Source organism: Panthera pardus, unplaced genomic scaffold (genome assembly GCF_024362965.1).
Source record: "Panthera pardus isolate Hobbes unplaced genomic scaffold, ASM2436296v1 HiC_scaffold_7, whole genome shotgun sequence".
NCBI classification, from domain to species: Eukaryota; Metazoa; Chordata; class Mammalia; order Carnivora; family Felidae; genus Panthera; species Panthera pardus.
In genome coordinates this window covers 13,135,684-13,151,652 of record NW_026527002.1, presented here as the reverse complement: position 1 = coordinate 13,151,652, position 15,969 = coordinate 13,135,684, and the positions used below count along the sequence as shown (strand labels likewise).

The 15,969-nt window shown below is 43.3% G+C and overlaps 1 protein-coding gene across 1 annotated transcript in view; it reads right to left on the bottom strand.

Annotated features, from left to right (window-relative positions):
• Window positions 1-12,106, bottom strand: part of NKAIN3 (sodium/potassium transporting ATPase interacting 3) — a 606,086-nt gene extending 593,980 nt beyond the window's left edge. Inside the window, exon 1 of the mRNA XM_019421258.2 lies at window positions 11,392-12,106. Coding sequence (XP_019276803.2) covers window positions 11,392-11,445 — 54 coding nt within the window. The 5' untranslated portion in view covers window positions 11,446-12,106. The remainder of the gene's footprint in view (window positions 1-11,391) is intronic.
• Window positions 12,107-15,969: the final 3,863 nt, after the last annotated feature.

Sequence of the window (15,969 nt, the reverse complement as noted above, 5' to 3'; positions counted from 1 at the left end):
ATCAGGAAGCGTTGCATTTTTAATTTAATTTAATTTAAAGTTTATGCAATTAATTTTTAATAAAGGCTGGGTTTAACCACCGGCTTGCAGAATTTCTAGAAACATACCAGTGAACTCTCCCCAGCTAGAACAAGCCAGCTCCAGAACGTCACTGCCTGTATCTGCTATTCCTCATCCAGATAAAAGGCAAATGTGTAGAAGAGAAGCTAGAAATTGAAGCAAGAGAAATTCTATCTATTTTGGGGGGTGCGGGGGTGCACATGTGCACACACGGTGGAGGGGCAGAGGCGGAGAGAGAATCTTCAGCAGCCTCCACATCCAGCCTGGAGCCTGACTTGGGGCTCAATCTCAGGACCACGAGATCATGACAGTCTAGAGGTCACATGACCTGAGCAAAATCAAGAGCCAGACACTTAACCGACTGACCCACCCAGGTGCCCCAAGAAATTCGATTTACACATAAGGACGACTTTGCTAACAGTAAAAGTTTCCATTCTCAGAGATATTTGAGAATCACCAGGACAGTCGTCAGTATTGAAGAGTCATGCATAGTCCTGCCATGGTGCTAAAGACAGTTCTAGATAATTTCTTGAGGACCCCTCAACTCTAAAATAGGTTACCTTTTATAAACTATCATTTGAAAGACCTCCCTCACCAAGAATTTGTATTTGAAATACAAATTGATAAAGAACTGCCATTAATGAGAATTTTAGGTTTCCCATTTTCTTAATTATGATCAGTTACAGCTAGTTATCAGTACAGGAAACATAACCCGCGTATAGAACATTCTTCTTTGTACCAATTTAATTAACCAATTTAACCAATCAACCTCTATCGCCTGGGGCTTGCCACATGCAAGCACTTATTATACTACATATTAATCAATAGCAAAGTACAGCCACGTCTCTAATTACTGGAATAGAGAGAAACCGTCAGAAATATATTTACGACTTATCATCACATCCATTGAGCTCGTATCTCTTACGAGAATCTGATAGCTAAAATCCTATGCAATACTTCTTGTTAATAAAGGAACTGGGTGTCTGTAGGAAAGCAATCATAATGCAAGTATCCGTGAAGGGAGTGGAGAGAAGAAACTGAAACGTTTAATTCTACTTTATAATTCAGGAGTACAATTAATCAGGAAAACCATTCTAAAGAGCGGCCCTCGATGCAGAAAAGAAAAAAAAAACTGGAAAAAAAAGAACAAAATCATTAATACTGCCACGATCTTGCCCTGCTTCCCTTAACAACAGGCCATCTAATTCTGATCCTGAGAACCTCTGTCAGTACCCCCTGCTGCCCACTGGCCTTCCCCCTTATCTCCTGTTCCCAATAGACAAGATGCTCTTCCTCCAAATCAAGGAACTGGGGATTCTCTAACCAGCACGAAACACAACAGCAATGCAGCAGTTCAAAGGCTTCATCTTTCTCACCTTATGGCATCGAGTAAGATGAAATGCTTTCACAAGAACTGTCTATGTCCATCTTAAACTATCTGTTCTCCAATTCTCTACCAACACCAGAAGATCAAAAGGTTCTATTAAAGGGATTTAGGGCCTGTGTCCCATTTTATGTTGGTATCTTTGCAAAACGTACCAAATTAAAAATGTAAATTAGTTTGTGCCATGTGGCATTTGCTTGTACTACCATTAACCGGTGTTTTGAATACTAATCATCGCTAAAGTGCTATCTTTTAGTCTAACGTTATACTCTGTGGTAAATGCATGAAGATTCACACACATTAATACCAGTTAGTGTTCATGGGGATTAAAAGCATGAATATTTGAGTACCTATGAAAGAAGGTCCACTCACCTTATCAAGTATTTGCCACACAGTTTCCCTAAAATTGACATAGAGAACACCTTCAAAATTAGGTTTGAAAATCTCACCTTATGGTGTCAAAATTACTTTCGAGTGTAACATAAAAAGTATTACAAGAAAATCAAAATAAGCAATTAAAAATAGTCATTTGTGGGGCACCTGGTTGGCTCAGTCGGTTTAGCATCCAACTCTTGGTTTCAGCTCAGGTCATGATCTCATGGTTTGTGAGTCTGAGCCCCACACTGGGCTCTGCGCTGACAGGGCAGAACCTGCTTGGGATTCTCTTTCTGTCCCTCTCTCTCTGCCCCTCCCATGTGTGTGCTCGGTCTCTCTCTCCCTCTCTCTCTCTCTCAAAATAAACTTTAAAGACATAATCATTTGCGGTTTTCTTTTTAATCTCCTCATTGTTGTCTAAACTACTATAAATCCTAACTTATACATCGGTCAACTTTCCTTTCAAAACAATTAATGTATTTATTCTCCTATTCCATATCTTCTCCACAATGGCATGAGGCAGCTAACCCTGAAGACGCAAACCTCAAAGGTGCCCAATGCTCCAGCCCCACTCCAGGGTGCCCCTTGCGATAAGCAGAATAATGTCACATTTCAGCTCTTACAAGAACACCTCTATGCAGTGCACAAAGCACACGGCCTTAGATTAAGGCTCTGTTCTCTCAAATACACTCTGCTTCATATCTTACTGGACTCTGCAATTTTGCTGGTCATCTGTTTGCCCCATCTTTTTCTTCCTAGCACAATTATTGTGTCATTTGAACACTGGGGCCTTGGGAGAAAGGGGAGATACACTCGTCTACTGTTTGTCATCTTATTTTAAAAGCCCTCAGATTTTGTGTTTTCTGTTCTGATTTTTGCTTTTCTCTTTAATAAGTAATTGCTAGTAAGTACTTGAAATCCTGCTATTTTAAGCAAGATATACCTCCCCTGATTTAAAAAAATGCTTTTAAGGAAAACAGTCAAAATACACACATATAGATCTATTGCTTCTTCTGCCCACTCATGCAAACTCTTGCAAGGAAACCATGTAAAGTTTATGTTGATGTGCATTTTTGTCTCTAACACCAAAATCTTAAGCAATATGAAGTCAAAATTTCTTATGAACAAGAGCCAAATTATGGAAAGAGCCCGTATGTCCATCAACTGATAAATGGATAAAGATGTGGTGTGTGTGTGTGTGTGTGTGTGTGTGTGTGTGTGCGCGCGCGCACACACATACATATACACAATGGGATATTACTCAGCCATCAAAAAGAGTGAAATCTTGCCATTTGCAACAGCATGGATGCAGCTAGAGTGCATTATGCTAAGTGAAATAAGTCAGAGAAAGACAGATACCGTATGATTTCACTCATGTGGAATTTAACAAACCAAAGAGATGAACATAGGGAAGGGGAAAAAAAGAAGGGAAGCAAACCATAAGAGACTCTTAACTATAGAAAAAAAAAAAACTGAGGGTTGCTAGAGGAGAGGAGAGGTGGGCAGAGAGTGGGCTAAATGGGTGATGGGCATTAAGGAGGGTACTTGTGATGAGCACTGGGTGTTGTATATAAGTGATGAATCACCAGATTCCACTCCTGAAACCAGTATTACGCTATACGTTAACTAACTAGAGTTTGAATAAAAACTTGAAAAATATTTCTTATGTTGAAAGTATATGAGGGTGCCTTGGTGGCTCAGTTGGTTCAGCGTCTGACTCTTGATTTCAGCTCAGGTCATGATCTCATGGGTTTGTGAGTTTGAGCCCTGCATCAGGCTCTGTGTTGGCAGCGCGGAGCCTGCCTGGGATTCTCTCTCTGCTTCTCTCTCTCTCTCTTCTGCTTCCCTACTCGCATTCTCACTCTCTCTCTCTCAAAATAAATAAACTTAAAAAAAAGAAAGTGTTTGAAATTCTTCCTTATATACACATATATATGTATATAGATAGATAATTATTCAAATCTTTCCTAGACGCCCAAAATGTACATTGTAAAATTCGTGACAGGATGGTGAAAAATATGAACAAAGAAGTTCATTTTTTTTAAATAGAAAGCACTAATGAAGTTCTAGGGATAGAAAGCAATTTATTTCTCAAAATATTATGATAAGGACTATTCTCTTAGGGGAAAACAAAACAAAACAAACAAAACAAAATACTAGGCAAAACAAAAATCCACACGAAAGTGACCAGAATTAAAGTGATTTGATCATAACTGGAGAAAATGTCTAAAAAAATCAAGAGCACTTCACATTTTATGAAGAATAAAATAGCAGGTTTATACAAATATTTCCATTTTGGCACACTTGGCTCATTTCCATTTTCTCAGTTTTACAACGTTGAGTCCTGTTTCTGATACTACCCTCATCTAACCTTACACTCTCTCCTCTGGGGTTTTAAATACCAATCTTGCTTACGAGTCTCAAATCTGAGTATTCAGTCTAGTCTTACCGTCTGAGTTCCAGGCTCATAGACCTGATGGTTAGTTGGCCTTAGGTATCAGAATCTCAAAGTGTCCAACCCAGAACCCTTATGTCCCCAGACAAACACACCTCCTCCACCTCCATCCCCCACAACACCCAGTTCTCACATTTTTAGTAAAATGTATTCTGTTATATTGTTGTGCAAGATGGGGAGGTAATCCCCACAGCGAGTCCTAGGCTTTCTACCTCCTCCATCGTGTCTCAAGTCTATACTCTCCCCCATCTGTTCTCGTCTGACACGTGTCTGACTTGCATTATCTCTTGCTCAGAATAACAGAAGAGCATCCCGCCTCCCATTTCCTCTCGTTTCCCTCTGATCTGTTCTCCACTCAGCGGTGAGGGTATTTCCAAACGTAACTCACATGATAGCCTGGCTCAGTGGATCCACATTGCTCCCTAAAGGAAATCAGGTGTCACGGCGTGTGTCCAATGTCATCTCACTGCATGCACGCTCTCATACCGCACCCTAGCCACACCAGACTTCTGTCACAACTGGGGACATACCCTGCTCTTCTCAAACTAGACACTATGCTCATTTGGTTTCCTCCACTGAGAATGGTTCCCTTGTCTTTGCATGACTAACTCCTGGTCATTCTTTCAGACTCCACTTCCAAATTCTGGGAAGTCATCCAGACCACCCCATCTACGAAGGACATTGTTCATCTTAGTGACACTTGACAACATTTGTGATTAGATAATCTTTGTTTACATATTTGTTGACAGCCCTTCAGCCCTTCGACATAATTCACACTGGTACACTCAGTGCTTAGGGACTCTGAACATTGGTTGAACTTTGTTGATCATTTCAATTGCAAGAAGCACTAAAGAGAGTGCAGACTCCAAATCTGAACCCTGGCTCCATCATTTACCAGCTCTATGGTTCTGGGCATGTTACTCAAACTCTTTTTGCCTTAATTTCTGAATCTATATGATTTCGTAGACATAGGTAGAGTACCTAGAACAATGTCTGGCACATTAAAAAATTCAATGAAGTTTAGCTATTCATTTATGCATCATTTTATTCTCCAAATATTTACTGAGTGCTTACCCTTTGTAGGGTATAGTGGAAGATTCTGTGAGTCGATCAGAGTCTTTGCCCTTTGTGGACTTCAAATCCAGTAAAAGAATTAGCACATACACAAAGAGATAAACTCAAAGAAACATGTGATTCGTGTCCTAAGAAAATAAAAAACAAACACCAGTGTTCATTTGTGAGGGCTGCCATGACACAATACCACAGAAATTATACGGTCTCATGGTTCCGGAGGCCAGATGTCTAGAGGTTAGACTAATATGAAGGTTTTGGCAGAGTTCTCTCCTTCTGAAGCCTATAAGAGAGAATCTGTTCCATGCCTCTGTCCTAGCTTCTGGTGGTTCACTGGCAAACTTTGGCTTGTAGAAGCATCACCCTGATCTCTACCTTCTTCGTCATATGGCATGCTTCCTGTGTGCATACCTGTGTCCAAGTTTCCCCTTTATATAAGGACACCCGTCATATGGATTAGGGGTCCACCCTATACTAATATGGCCTCACGTAACTAAGTACATCTGCAATGACCCTTTTTCCAAATACGATCAGATTCTAAATTACCAGAGATGAAGACGTCAACATAAGAATTTGGGGGGTGGGGGGGCACAATGCAACCTGTGACAAAACCATAAGAATACAATATTTCCCCAGCAAATTCAATACTCTGAATGTATACTTAAATAACCAGAAAGCTATAAATGGATCTGGATGTGTTTAAAAAAATCACTAATGCAGAATGTTGTAAGGATTTCAACAATCATGTTATAACTAAAGTCTCATTATTAGCCATAATTTTAATTTCCCTCAATTTTCCTAGGTTTCGCAAGATAAACCAGTGCTTGTCAATATAGAAAAAGAATGGAAACTGAATGACTAACAATGATACTTCACAGGAGAAAAGGGCTATTAAAACGAAAAACATGTTAAAGCAAAAGTGTCATTGTATCTACACAGTAAAATAAATGTATCTCTGTATCCACTGCCAAATATGTAGACCAGCTGAGCGCTACGGTTCATAAAACTTAGTTTAGAACATGTTACCACAACCACACCATCATCATTCAGACACCTCTCAACACATTTTAGTTCAGCCTTACAGAGTCACCGGTGGTGACAAGATAGTTTGAATGTGGGATGGAGAGAAAGTTAACATGGTTTTTCCTGTGAGAAATTAAAAAAAACAAAAACGAGTTTTCTTTAATTTGAGAGGATGTCCTCTAAAATGAAAACATACAGCCTATCTGTGTGTTGAAAGCTGTGTGGTTTCTATAACTCTTCTAAAGGTTTCTGTTACTACAGATATGTAAAGGGAAAGTTGAATTTTGTTCCACTGATTATTAGGCCTAATAGGCATTATGGCTGTCGCCTTTCCATAAAGTGATGCAAGTCAATAAATCTCTGGTAATCCAACAACCAGGGACAGAAATCCTGTTGAATGTGTCTTTGAGTCACCTTTTTGATATATATAAAAAAAAAGTGTAAAGCTCTCTGACAACCATGAAGTTCAACACTTCACTGGGGCCACTATAAGAAGATGGCTCTGAAGTGATATGTGGAGCCAATTTTTGGCTTTCAAAAATGCAATTAAGACTTCTTTAAATGTAGCAACTTTAAGTAATTTACTAAAAGCATATAATTGTTTCTTTTTTATTTCTAGATTACACATACGTGATAATAGAATACACATTATTCTAAGCCAAGCAAAATGAAAAGTATTCTTAACAACAACAACAAAAAAATGAATTTAAATGTTCTTGGGTGACTCGATGAATCTGTTACGCAGTGGCGAATTGCTTTTTCAGAAAAGATTTACTTTGCATAGTTTTCTATGGACATGCATTCATGCTTCTCAATTTCCCTTTAAATTCGTTCAGCAGAATTTAGAACATGAATGTAAAATCTGGGGCATAGTGCACAAATTTGCTTAGGGGTAGAACTATGGAGACAAAGTAATGACGGGAGATGGGCAGAGCAGCAGAATGAAGAAAGCAGAAAGAAGGACTGAGATTTTGCAAACCAAAGCTCACCCAAATACACTAGCCTGTAAGTGAGTTCTCTCCAATTCTTCTTATTCCCAGTCTGATGTTTCACTCTGGAGCTGGGCTTGGAGGAAATGTGAGTGAGATAATAAAAACCTTCCCTGTTTCTTTAACTTTTAGAAAGAGCTAATGGGCCATCTTTTAATGACCTGCACAGTTACTCCTAGTCATTAGCATGTAGATTCTTTTCAACAAATGTGTTCTCCAAATGCCATTCCCCTCTCAACACCCACTCTTATTTACTGCTTCATAACCTCCAACTTCCAACAGTTGGTGGGAGCAGAAAAAAAAAACATGAAAGAGAAAAAATGACAGCTGGTTTCAGTGGAAAGAACACTAGATCTTTTTCCCTGGTTTTTACCGGTTTTACCCGCTGGTATGCTGGACAAGGCTTATAATGGCTCAGAGAGTCAGTTATATTTTTAGGATTTTGTGACCCTGTTGTTAAATGGAGCCATTATTAACAATTAAATAATATAAACTTAATTTAAATAAATAATATTAAAATAGAGGTAATAAACATTAAAAACACATCCTTTCTTATTTTACTGTATTTTACTTTCACCTGCTTTTGAGGTTATTTATGCCTATTCTAGCTGTATGCTAGCAATACTATGTAATGGTATTTCAAACTGGCCAAGGTGGGAATATTTACACCAAAGAAATTGGCAAATGCTAAACAAATCAGGGTGTAACTCTGTTCTGTTGATTGTCTATGTTTAGGAAAGCCATGGAGAAGGTTTTCTAATAATACATATTAAACCTAAAATGTGCTGTCATTATCCTGTCAATAGCACACAAAAAAACTGAAGTTTCCCAGCATGTGAAAATGATTACCCAATTCAGCAAAGCATCTGCTGGAGGAGGAGGTCACTGAGAGGACATGACTGCCAGCTGCCCCTTACGCTGGGCCAGGGCTATCCAAGGCTCCTTACTTCTCCCATCCTTGGAATATACATCTTGCCCACTGTGGGAGTCACTTCAAGGACACAGTCTTGAGAAAGTAATGTGTTGTTGAGACCTTCGCGATGGTACACATGGATGAACCCAGTTAAGGCCCCATTTAAACTTTTAAGATTCTGGTAAGCAGGGGTGGAGATCTACTCATCTTGTAGCCGCTTCGTACATAAGTCACCTTGCTTAGGAATCTGCCACCTACCAATCCGGAGTGGCCTGCCTCTTTCTTTGGTCTCTCCTTGCCTTCCCTGTATGAGAGCCATTTTGTTTGTTGGTTGGTTGGTTTTTTAATTAATTTTAGTGTTATGTTTGAATTATTTTCTCTATATAGATTGTGTATCTAATCTAGATTTTTGGTTGCCGTGAGGTTCATATATAACAACCTGTATATACAAGTCTATTTTAATTTTTTTTAAATATATGAAATTTATTGTCAAATTGGTTTCCATACAACACCCAGTGCTCATCCCAACAGGTGTCCTCCTCAGTACCCACCACCCACCCTCCCCTCCCTCCCACCCCCCTCAGCCCTCAGTTTGCTATGAGAGCCATTTCGAATTTCACCCAGGGAGGTTCCCTGAGGCTGTGAACCAACATCAGGTCCCAGAAGGATTAAAATTCCAATACTGGCTTCCTTGTGTCACTTTCCTATTACTCCTCAAAGTAAATAAAAACATTAACCAGCATTCATATCAGATCTATATAACCAAGAGTATACCAAATTCAACAAAAAGATTCTTTTTGTTGCCAGAATTAATGGGCTATATAAATTTTACAATAAAGAACATTACATCATCGTCACTATTATTTGTCCAGTGAGCACTACACATCCTTTAAATATATACAATGTATTATATACAATATCATTATGTAATAATATATGTAATATAATACATACATGCTTTGTTTTGTCTGAGATCCAATTATTAAAAGTTTACTCTCCCCGTCTCTACCATGTAAAAACTATTGATTTGGAAAAGTTGTTTAACTGTGTGAGTATCACCTTTCTTATCTGCAAACTAGTGAAATGGGTGCCTTTCTCAAAAGATAATTTAAGAGTCAAACATTCAGCCAATAACCTTTCAGCTCCTGATATGAGCTCTCTTAAGCACTTGCAAGGTTTGAAAAGATGAATAATGTTTCATCTTTATCTTCAGGTAGCTTACAGTCTAGAGATGAGAGATATATGTAAATAAAATAATTTAAGACGATGAAATGTGATCCAACAGAGGAAAAGGCAAAGTGCTACGCAATTCAAACAAGAGAAGTGATTGATTTTACCTGGAGCACCAGGAAAGCCTTCATAGAGAAGACAGAATTTTGAGGTAAGTTTGAAGAGTACGTTGCATTTTGTATCAATTGAGGAGGTATATGTGGAAAGTGGAGGCATTCCAGGCTGATAGATGAAACACCAAACATATTTTCATCACAAATACTATAATATCAACTAAGGAAATCACAACTGTATTGATAAATCCACTGCATCAAAAACTCCTACACGCAATTTCCATGTACAACAGAAAGAATTATGCTATTATACGATCCAGGGTGCCTGACTACAATCTTGCATATTCAAGAGTTGACTAAATATTTATTCGGTTTTTCCTATTTATAAGCCATGTTCATTTCTAATAACCAAACTGTAAATTATCCTACGACCTTTCTTTAGTGAAAGGAAACATTCACGTCCAAATGAATTTTAAAATTATTTTTTCAAGAAACTATGTACTATGTCCTGTCCTACTTATTAACAGGACAGAAGGGACTATCCCATGGACTTAAAGAAAAGTCGTCACTGACTGCAACTCTATAAATACATAAACTATGCGTGTATTATGTAAACAAGGAAGAGCACATCTAGAGGGAGGTTTTAATGGGAGAGTGGAACACTGAGGCAAGAGTGAGACCTTTCAATACATTTGCAGGAACAAGGACTATTAAAGAAAGAGCATTATTTCATCTCTCAGTTAATGAATCTTGGAAGGGCTGACATTACTCAGTAAAGTTCACTGGAAGGCTTTTCCCCTTGCTAGGAAAAACATGCTAGTTAATGTACGTAACTTTCAAAAACAAACACTTTGAAGAAGGCTTGGCAGAGCATCTACAGAATTTAAGTGTAAGAGAAGGAGATGTCTATTAATCTCTCACATACAAAAGTCTGACACAATGGGTCTGTAGCCTTGACCTCAAGTGACTGTGGAAGAGAGACCACAGGGCCGTCTGTGTCCCTAATAGACATATGTTAAGAAAAGCAGCCTCCCAACACACACACACACACACACACACACACACACACACACACACACGCTGAAATGAAAGCCTTTTTCCTCTTCACTCTGGATCTCTCGCCCCCCAGTACATGCACTCCCCTGGCAAGCCACTGTGCCAAAGGAGCCTTTCACTCGTTCCCTCCCTGACGACAACTGTCAGTGTGTCGCTGTCTGAACGTGCAACACTTCAACAAAATCTAAAGGGAAATTGGAAGCGCGGGGGCTGGAATACTCTGTTTAAAACCACACAGCCAGACCTCCTTCCTGGAGATCCGAGACTCCTCCACCACCACCTTTCAAACTGCGGAAGGTAAGAATCACCCCAGTCTGAGCTAGGAGTTAAAGCCGTTTCTGTGTCCTCAGAACCTGAGCACTCTTACGCGCCTTCTAATTAAACAATGTGAACAAAAATCATCCCGAGAAGAAAGAGCCCACAAGCCCCGGGGAAACTTCAGCAGGAAAGCAGACTGTGCTAAAAGCCAGTGGTCCGACAGAGGGGCGGGGAAATCGCTCACTCTCCAGCGCCTCGGCAGCGGCCCCGGGACCTCGGCGCGACGTCCGATGGGTGCGCGGTGACCCCCAGAGCTCGGGGCCAAGAGGGAGACCGCGCCCTCCCGCTGAGCGCCCGGGGCCGGAGGGCAGTGCGGGTCGGGGCTGCGGGGAGGCGGGGGCCGGCGGGAGCCCCCGGCTGGCACTCACGCGCCCGGCGGGGAGGTGCAGGTCCGCGGCGGGGGCCGTGGAGGCCAGTCCCAGGGCAGGCGCGGACCCCGGGACTGGGGCGCGCGGGGCACTCACCAGCTGCAGCGCGCAGAGGCAGATGAGCGAGCAGCGCCCGGTGCAGCAGCCCATGGTGCCGGCGGCGTCCGAGCGGCGCGCGCGGGGAGCGATCCGCGTCCTCCGGCGCCGCTGCTCCCCGCTCCGGAGCGGCCCCCGCCCGGCTCTCGCCCGGCCCGGCCCAGGCTCGCCCCGCCGCGCGGCCGCCGCTCGCGGCTGTCGGGGTCCGAGCGAGCGCACCGCCTTTGTTAGTTTCCCGGGTGGGCAGAGGTCAGTCCGGCGCGCTCGACCCGAGCGTCTGGCGGGGTCCCTGCCTCCCACAGTGCAGGTCTGCTTCTTGGGGAGGGGGAGCCGGGCGGGCGGGGCGGGGGGCGGAAGGGAGGCTACAGATGGTGAGTGGGTGGAAGTCTGTTTAGGGGAGGGGAGTATGGAGGAGGTGGGCGTCTGAAAAGTGGAGTGGGCTGTCTGGGTTGGGGTGTGTGTGTGTGTGTGTGTGTGTGTGTGTGTGTGTGTGCCTGTGTGTGCGTGTGGTGGGAGGCGATGAATGAAAGGGAGTGCCACCGAGGAGGCCCGGCCTGTCTTGTTAGGAGTCTTTGGAGAGAGAGGCAGAGGAAGACAGAGAATGAGAACGAGGATGAATATGAATGAGCGTGAATTAGGGCGGCTGGTGGTGGTGGAGACCCTCGGCGGCCGGTGTAATGGGGAGACCCGGGCAGCGCTTTCTCTCCGGGGCTCGTGCTAGGGGGTGGGAGGGCGGTCGGAGGCGTGCGCAAAGGAGGGGACTGGGTTTTACTGAGCTGCCCCAGGGGTGGAGAGGGTGGGAGTTGAGAGGGCTTGGTGTCCGGAGACGCGGGTCCCAGAGGCTTGCAGCCAAGGGCGGGCGCGGCGCAGCGCCGGGCGGAGCTTGGAGACCGCGGTGCTGCGAGCTCGGGAGGCCGGGGGTAGCGGGCGCGTCTGCTCGGCCCGAAGCTGGGCGCGCAGCTCTGGGGTCCCGGGGCCAGGGTCGCTCCTGCTCGCCGCAGTCGGTGGCCCAGAGGGCGCCCCTGCTGCAGCCCGGGAGCGGAAAGTTGGAGCGAGTTGGTGTGGTTAGAGGCGAAGCGGCGGCGGAGGGCAGCGCGGGCTCGGAGCGCCGGGGTGAACCCGGGCTCCGCGAGGAGACGCGGCGTAGCTTTTCCCATTAAAGGCTCTTTGCAATTGTCGCCAGGGAGGAGAGAGGACCAGGAGAGAAAGAAGACAATGAGTGGCTTTTTCTAGAAATGGAGACTATTTCCGGGATGGAGACGATTTCTTTTCAGAGAAAATTAAATTGTTTGAGAAGGGCTTGGGAAGAAGACCTCGTCCCGGAGAGTTAAAATCCCGGACTAACTCTCCACGAATCCCAAGGAGCACCGCTCGCTCTGGCTCACCTAATAAGACTAGCGCGGAGGAGGTCTGCGAGGACCAGGTTTCACCGGGGCCCAATGTCAAATTTCATGGGCACATTAGTTGTACCTGGTGTTACTACGCAAATAGCTGGAGCACGCGGGAGAAGCAGACAGCAAGCCTCGGGGCCATTTGTCACAGAAGAGGCTTTCTTCAGAACTTGGCACAGAAACCCCGTTTCTAACCTACCGCTGCCCTCCTGGGCCCTCGGTGCTAGGTTAGCAGGAAAGGGAGAGCTCTTTGCATTTTTAAAACATTCCCCCTACACGTGGAAACTGTGCGCAGGTCATTCTTTCAGGCATTAAAGGGAGTTGTGGGGTTTGGTTTGTTTGCTTGTTGGGCGGGGGTGGGGGGGGGTGGGGGGGGGGTTGTTTGTTTTCTTTTGCAATTAACTGCCTTTTTTCTGAACCGTTCCTCCAGAACCTATGTTTTTAACTGAGTAGTTACAGCTCCCAGGAAAAATCCTTGCGTGGTAACTTTGAAATTCTAGTAGGGACACGCGAATAACCTCGGGATCTGGGTTAATTAAATGGTCAAAAACATTCATTGTTTAGGTTCCACCTCTGTCCGTTATTTTGGAAAAGGGAAAAATGGGAGTCGGAAGCCTTTGTTGTTGTTGTTGTTGACCCAGTGTTTAAGACATCAAGCGATCCGGGATTATGAGGGCACACTTCTATGCACAATAAACATAACCATCATGATTTATGATGAATGAAAACAATAGGGGAAAAATGGAGCCTGACAAATTAATAATTTAGCATATAGTAGAGGACAATGCAAAAAGTTTCAGGCATCAATGTGTCTGAAATCTGTAGGAAGCAAATGAAGGGGGAGGGGACATGAACAAGTCTACCTACAACTTCCAGAAAGAATCATAGCCTCTTCACTACCAGTGACTGTGATGGATGATGATAATAAACATAACGACGCTCCTCCTCTCCACATTACCTGTGTTTGCCCCAATATACATTTTCTCACCATCATTTTTTATTTACTAATTTAGGAAGTAGGAAATTTGCAGCTAACGTGCATTGTGTCCTTGTTAGGCACCAGTCTCAGTGCTTTGTGTATATTCACTTATTTACTCCTCACAATGCCTAAGAGATCAGTGCACCACCTTGAACCTCCCCAGTCAAAAGAGGTGGAGATGGGAACAGGGATCTCATCTCTCAACCGATGAAGAGAAATGCAAAGCCAGGTAATCGGACACAAGATCTCCTTGATTTACACATTCACTGCTGCCTTTGAAACTTAGGACCCAAGTAACACCTGCTCTGGGCCCAACTGCTCTCTGGGAAGTAGGTATAGTAATTTGCATTAACCCTACCTCCATAGTCAGTGCCACCCTTGTGGTGTCATTTCAGGGGACCAGGACAGTCTTCCTGTACCTTTCCCTTTCCCACTGCCCCCTCTACTGATGGACTTAGATTGGAGTTTCTTCCTTGAATCACTTAAGATGTTGAAAATGCATTTGGCTTTCAAAGAGAGAAAGAGGAAAGAAGCAAAGATAAGACAATGCTAGTAACAAGTCTAGAAATTGTGTGACGCCACCTTTATTTGTCTCTGCAGTCTCTTATTCTCATTGTCTAAACTGAACTGCATCATGAACTAAAAATCTTTCTCCTTACCTTCCTGGGTTTCCTTCTTTCCTCAATCCCACCCTCAAATATGTCTTACTTGCTTCATTTCTACATTGCTTTTTATGCCAGGGGCCATACTGGTTGCCAGGTTTGCAAAGGTAAATGCTATACTCCCTCCCCTTAAGGGCTCGGTAGGGGGAGGGAGAGCAGCTGAGTCAATGAAGTAGCAGCCCACTCTGAGAAAGGTCAGCACTGAGTGCTTGCACTGAGTTTTCTTTCTGCCGGGTGAGGGAGGTTTAAAAGAATTACCTGTCGGGATGCCTGGGTGGCTCAGTCGGCTGAGTGTCCGACTTCCGCTCAGGTCATGATCTCACAGTTCATGGGTTCGAGCCCCACATCAGGCTCTGTGCTGACCTCTTGCTCAGAGCCTGGAGCCTGCTTCAGATTCTGTGTCTCCTTCTCTCTCTGCCCCTCCCCTGCTCACACTTTGTCTCACTCTGTTTCTCAAAAATAAATAAATGTAAAAAAAAAATTTTTTAAATAAAATAAAGAAAAATTTAAAAGAATTACCTGTCTCCTGGGGGGGAGGGGGGTGGAGAAGAGAGTAGAAAATGACAACAATGGAAACGGTGGGGCTTAGAGAGGATTTTGGATTTTCCCAAAATCAGCTGACGAAATAATCTAATAGAGCAGCGGATGCAACGTGTGGTTGGTTATGCCACTTCCTGGCTGCGGAATCTCAGAGAAGTCACTTTGCTTCCCTCCGTCTAGCTCGCCTATGTAATGTGGGTATGATGGTATGACTTGCCCCACAGGACTAAGCCTTAGGTTGTTCTTTATCTTCTATCCACATGTGTTTTGCACCCTGGCCTCACGCAGGTCTCAGCCTCGTGTCAGGTCCCAGAGAGGCCTCACTGACTACACTGTCTGAAATAACACTCATGTCACTCCTTCACTGTCTTTTCATTCAAAACAGTGACTCGGGGGTGTTTGAGGGGCTCTGTCAGCTGAGCCACCTACTCTTGATTAGGACTCAGGCCCTGAGAACAAGCCCTGTGTTGGTCTCACACTAAGCATGGAGCATGCTCAGGATTCTCTCCCTCTCCCTCTCCCCTTCTCCCACACACACTAGCTCTTTCTCTCTCTCTCTGTCTAAAACAAAACCAACAAACAAAACCCCAGTGATTGGTTTACTTTATAATTTCCTGTCTCCTCCAGCCAAAAATAATGTTAATTTTTAATAATAACATTTTTAGCATCCTACTTCCCACACAGTGTATACACACACACACACACACACACACACACACACACACACACACATATATATATATATATATATATATATATATATATATATGTAGTATATAGCAAGTACTAAACATATGTGTATATACATGCATACAGGACATTCTAGTCTATGTTTTTTTTTCCTTTTTTAATTTCTCAGTTTCTTAGTAAAATTCCTTTTTTTTAAATGTTTTTTTTATTTACTTAAGTAATCTCTACACCCAATGTGGGGCTCAAACAGATGACCCCCTGATCAAGAGTTGCATGCTCTTCTGACTGAGCCAGCCAAGTGCCCCTAGTAAAATTC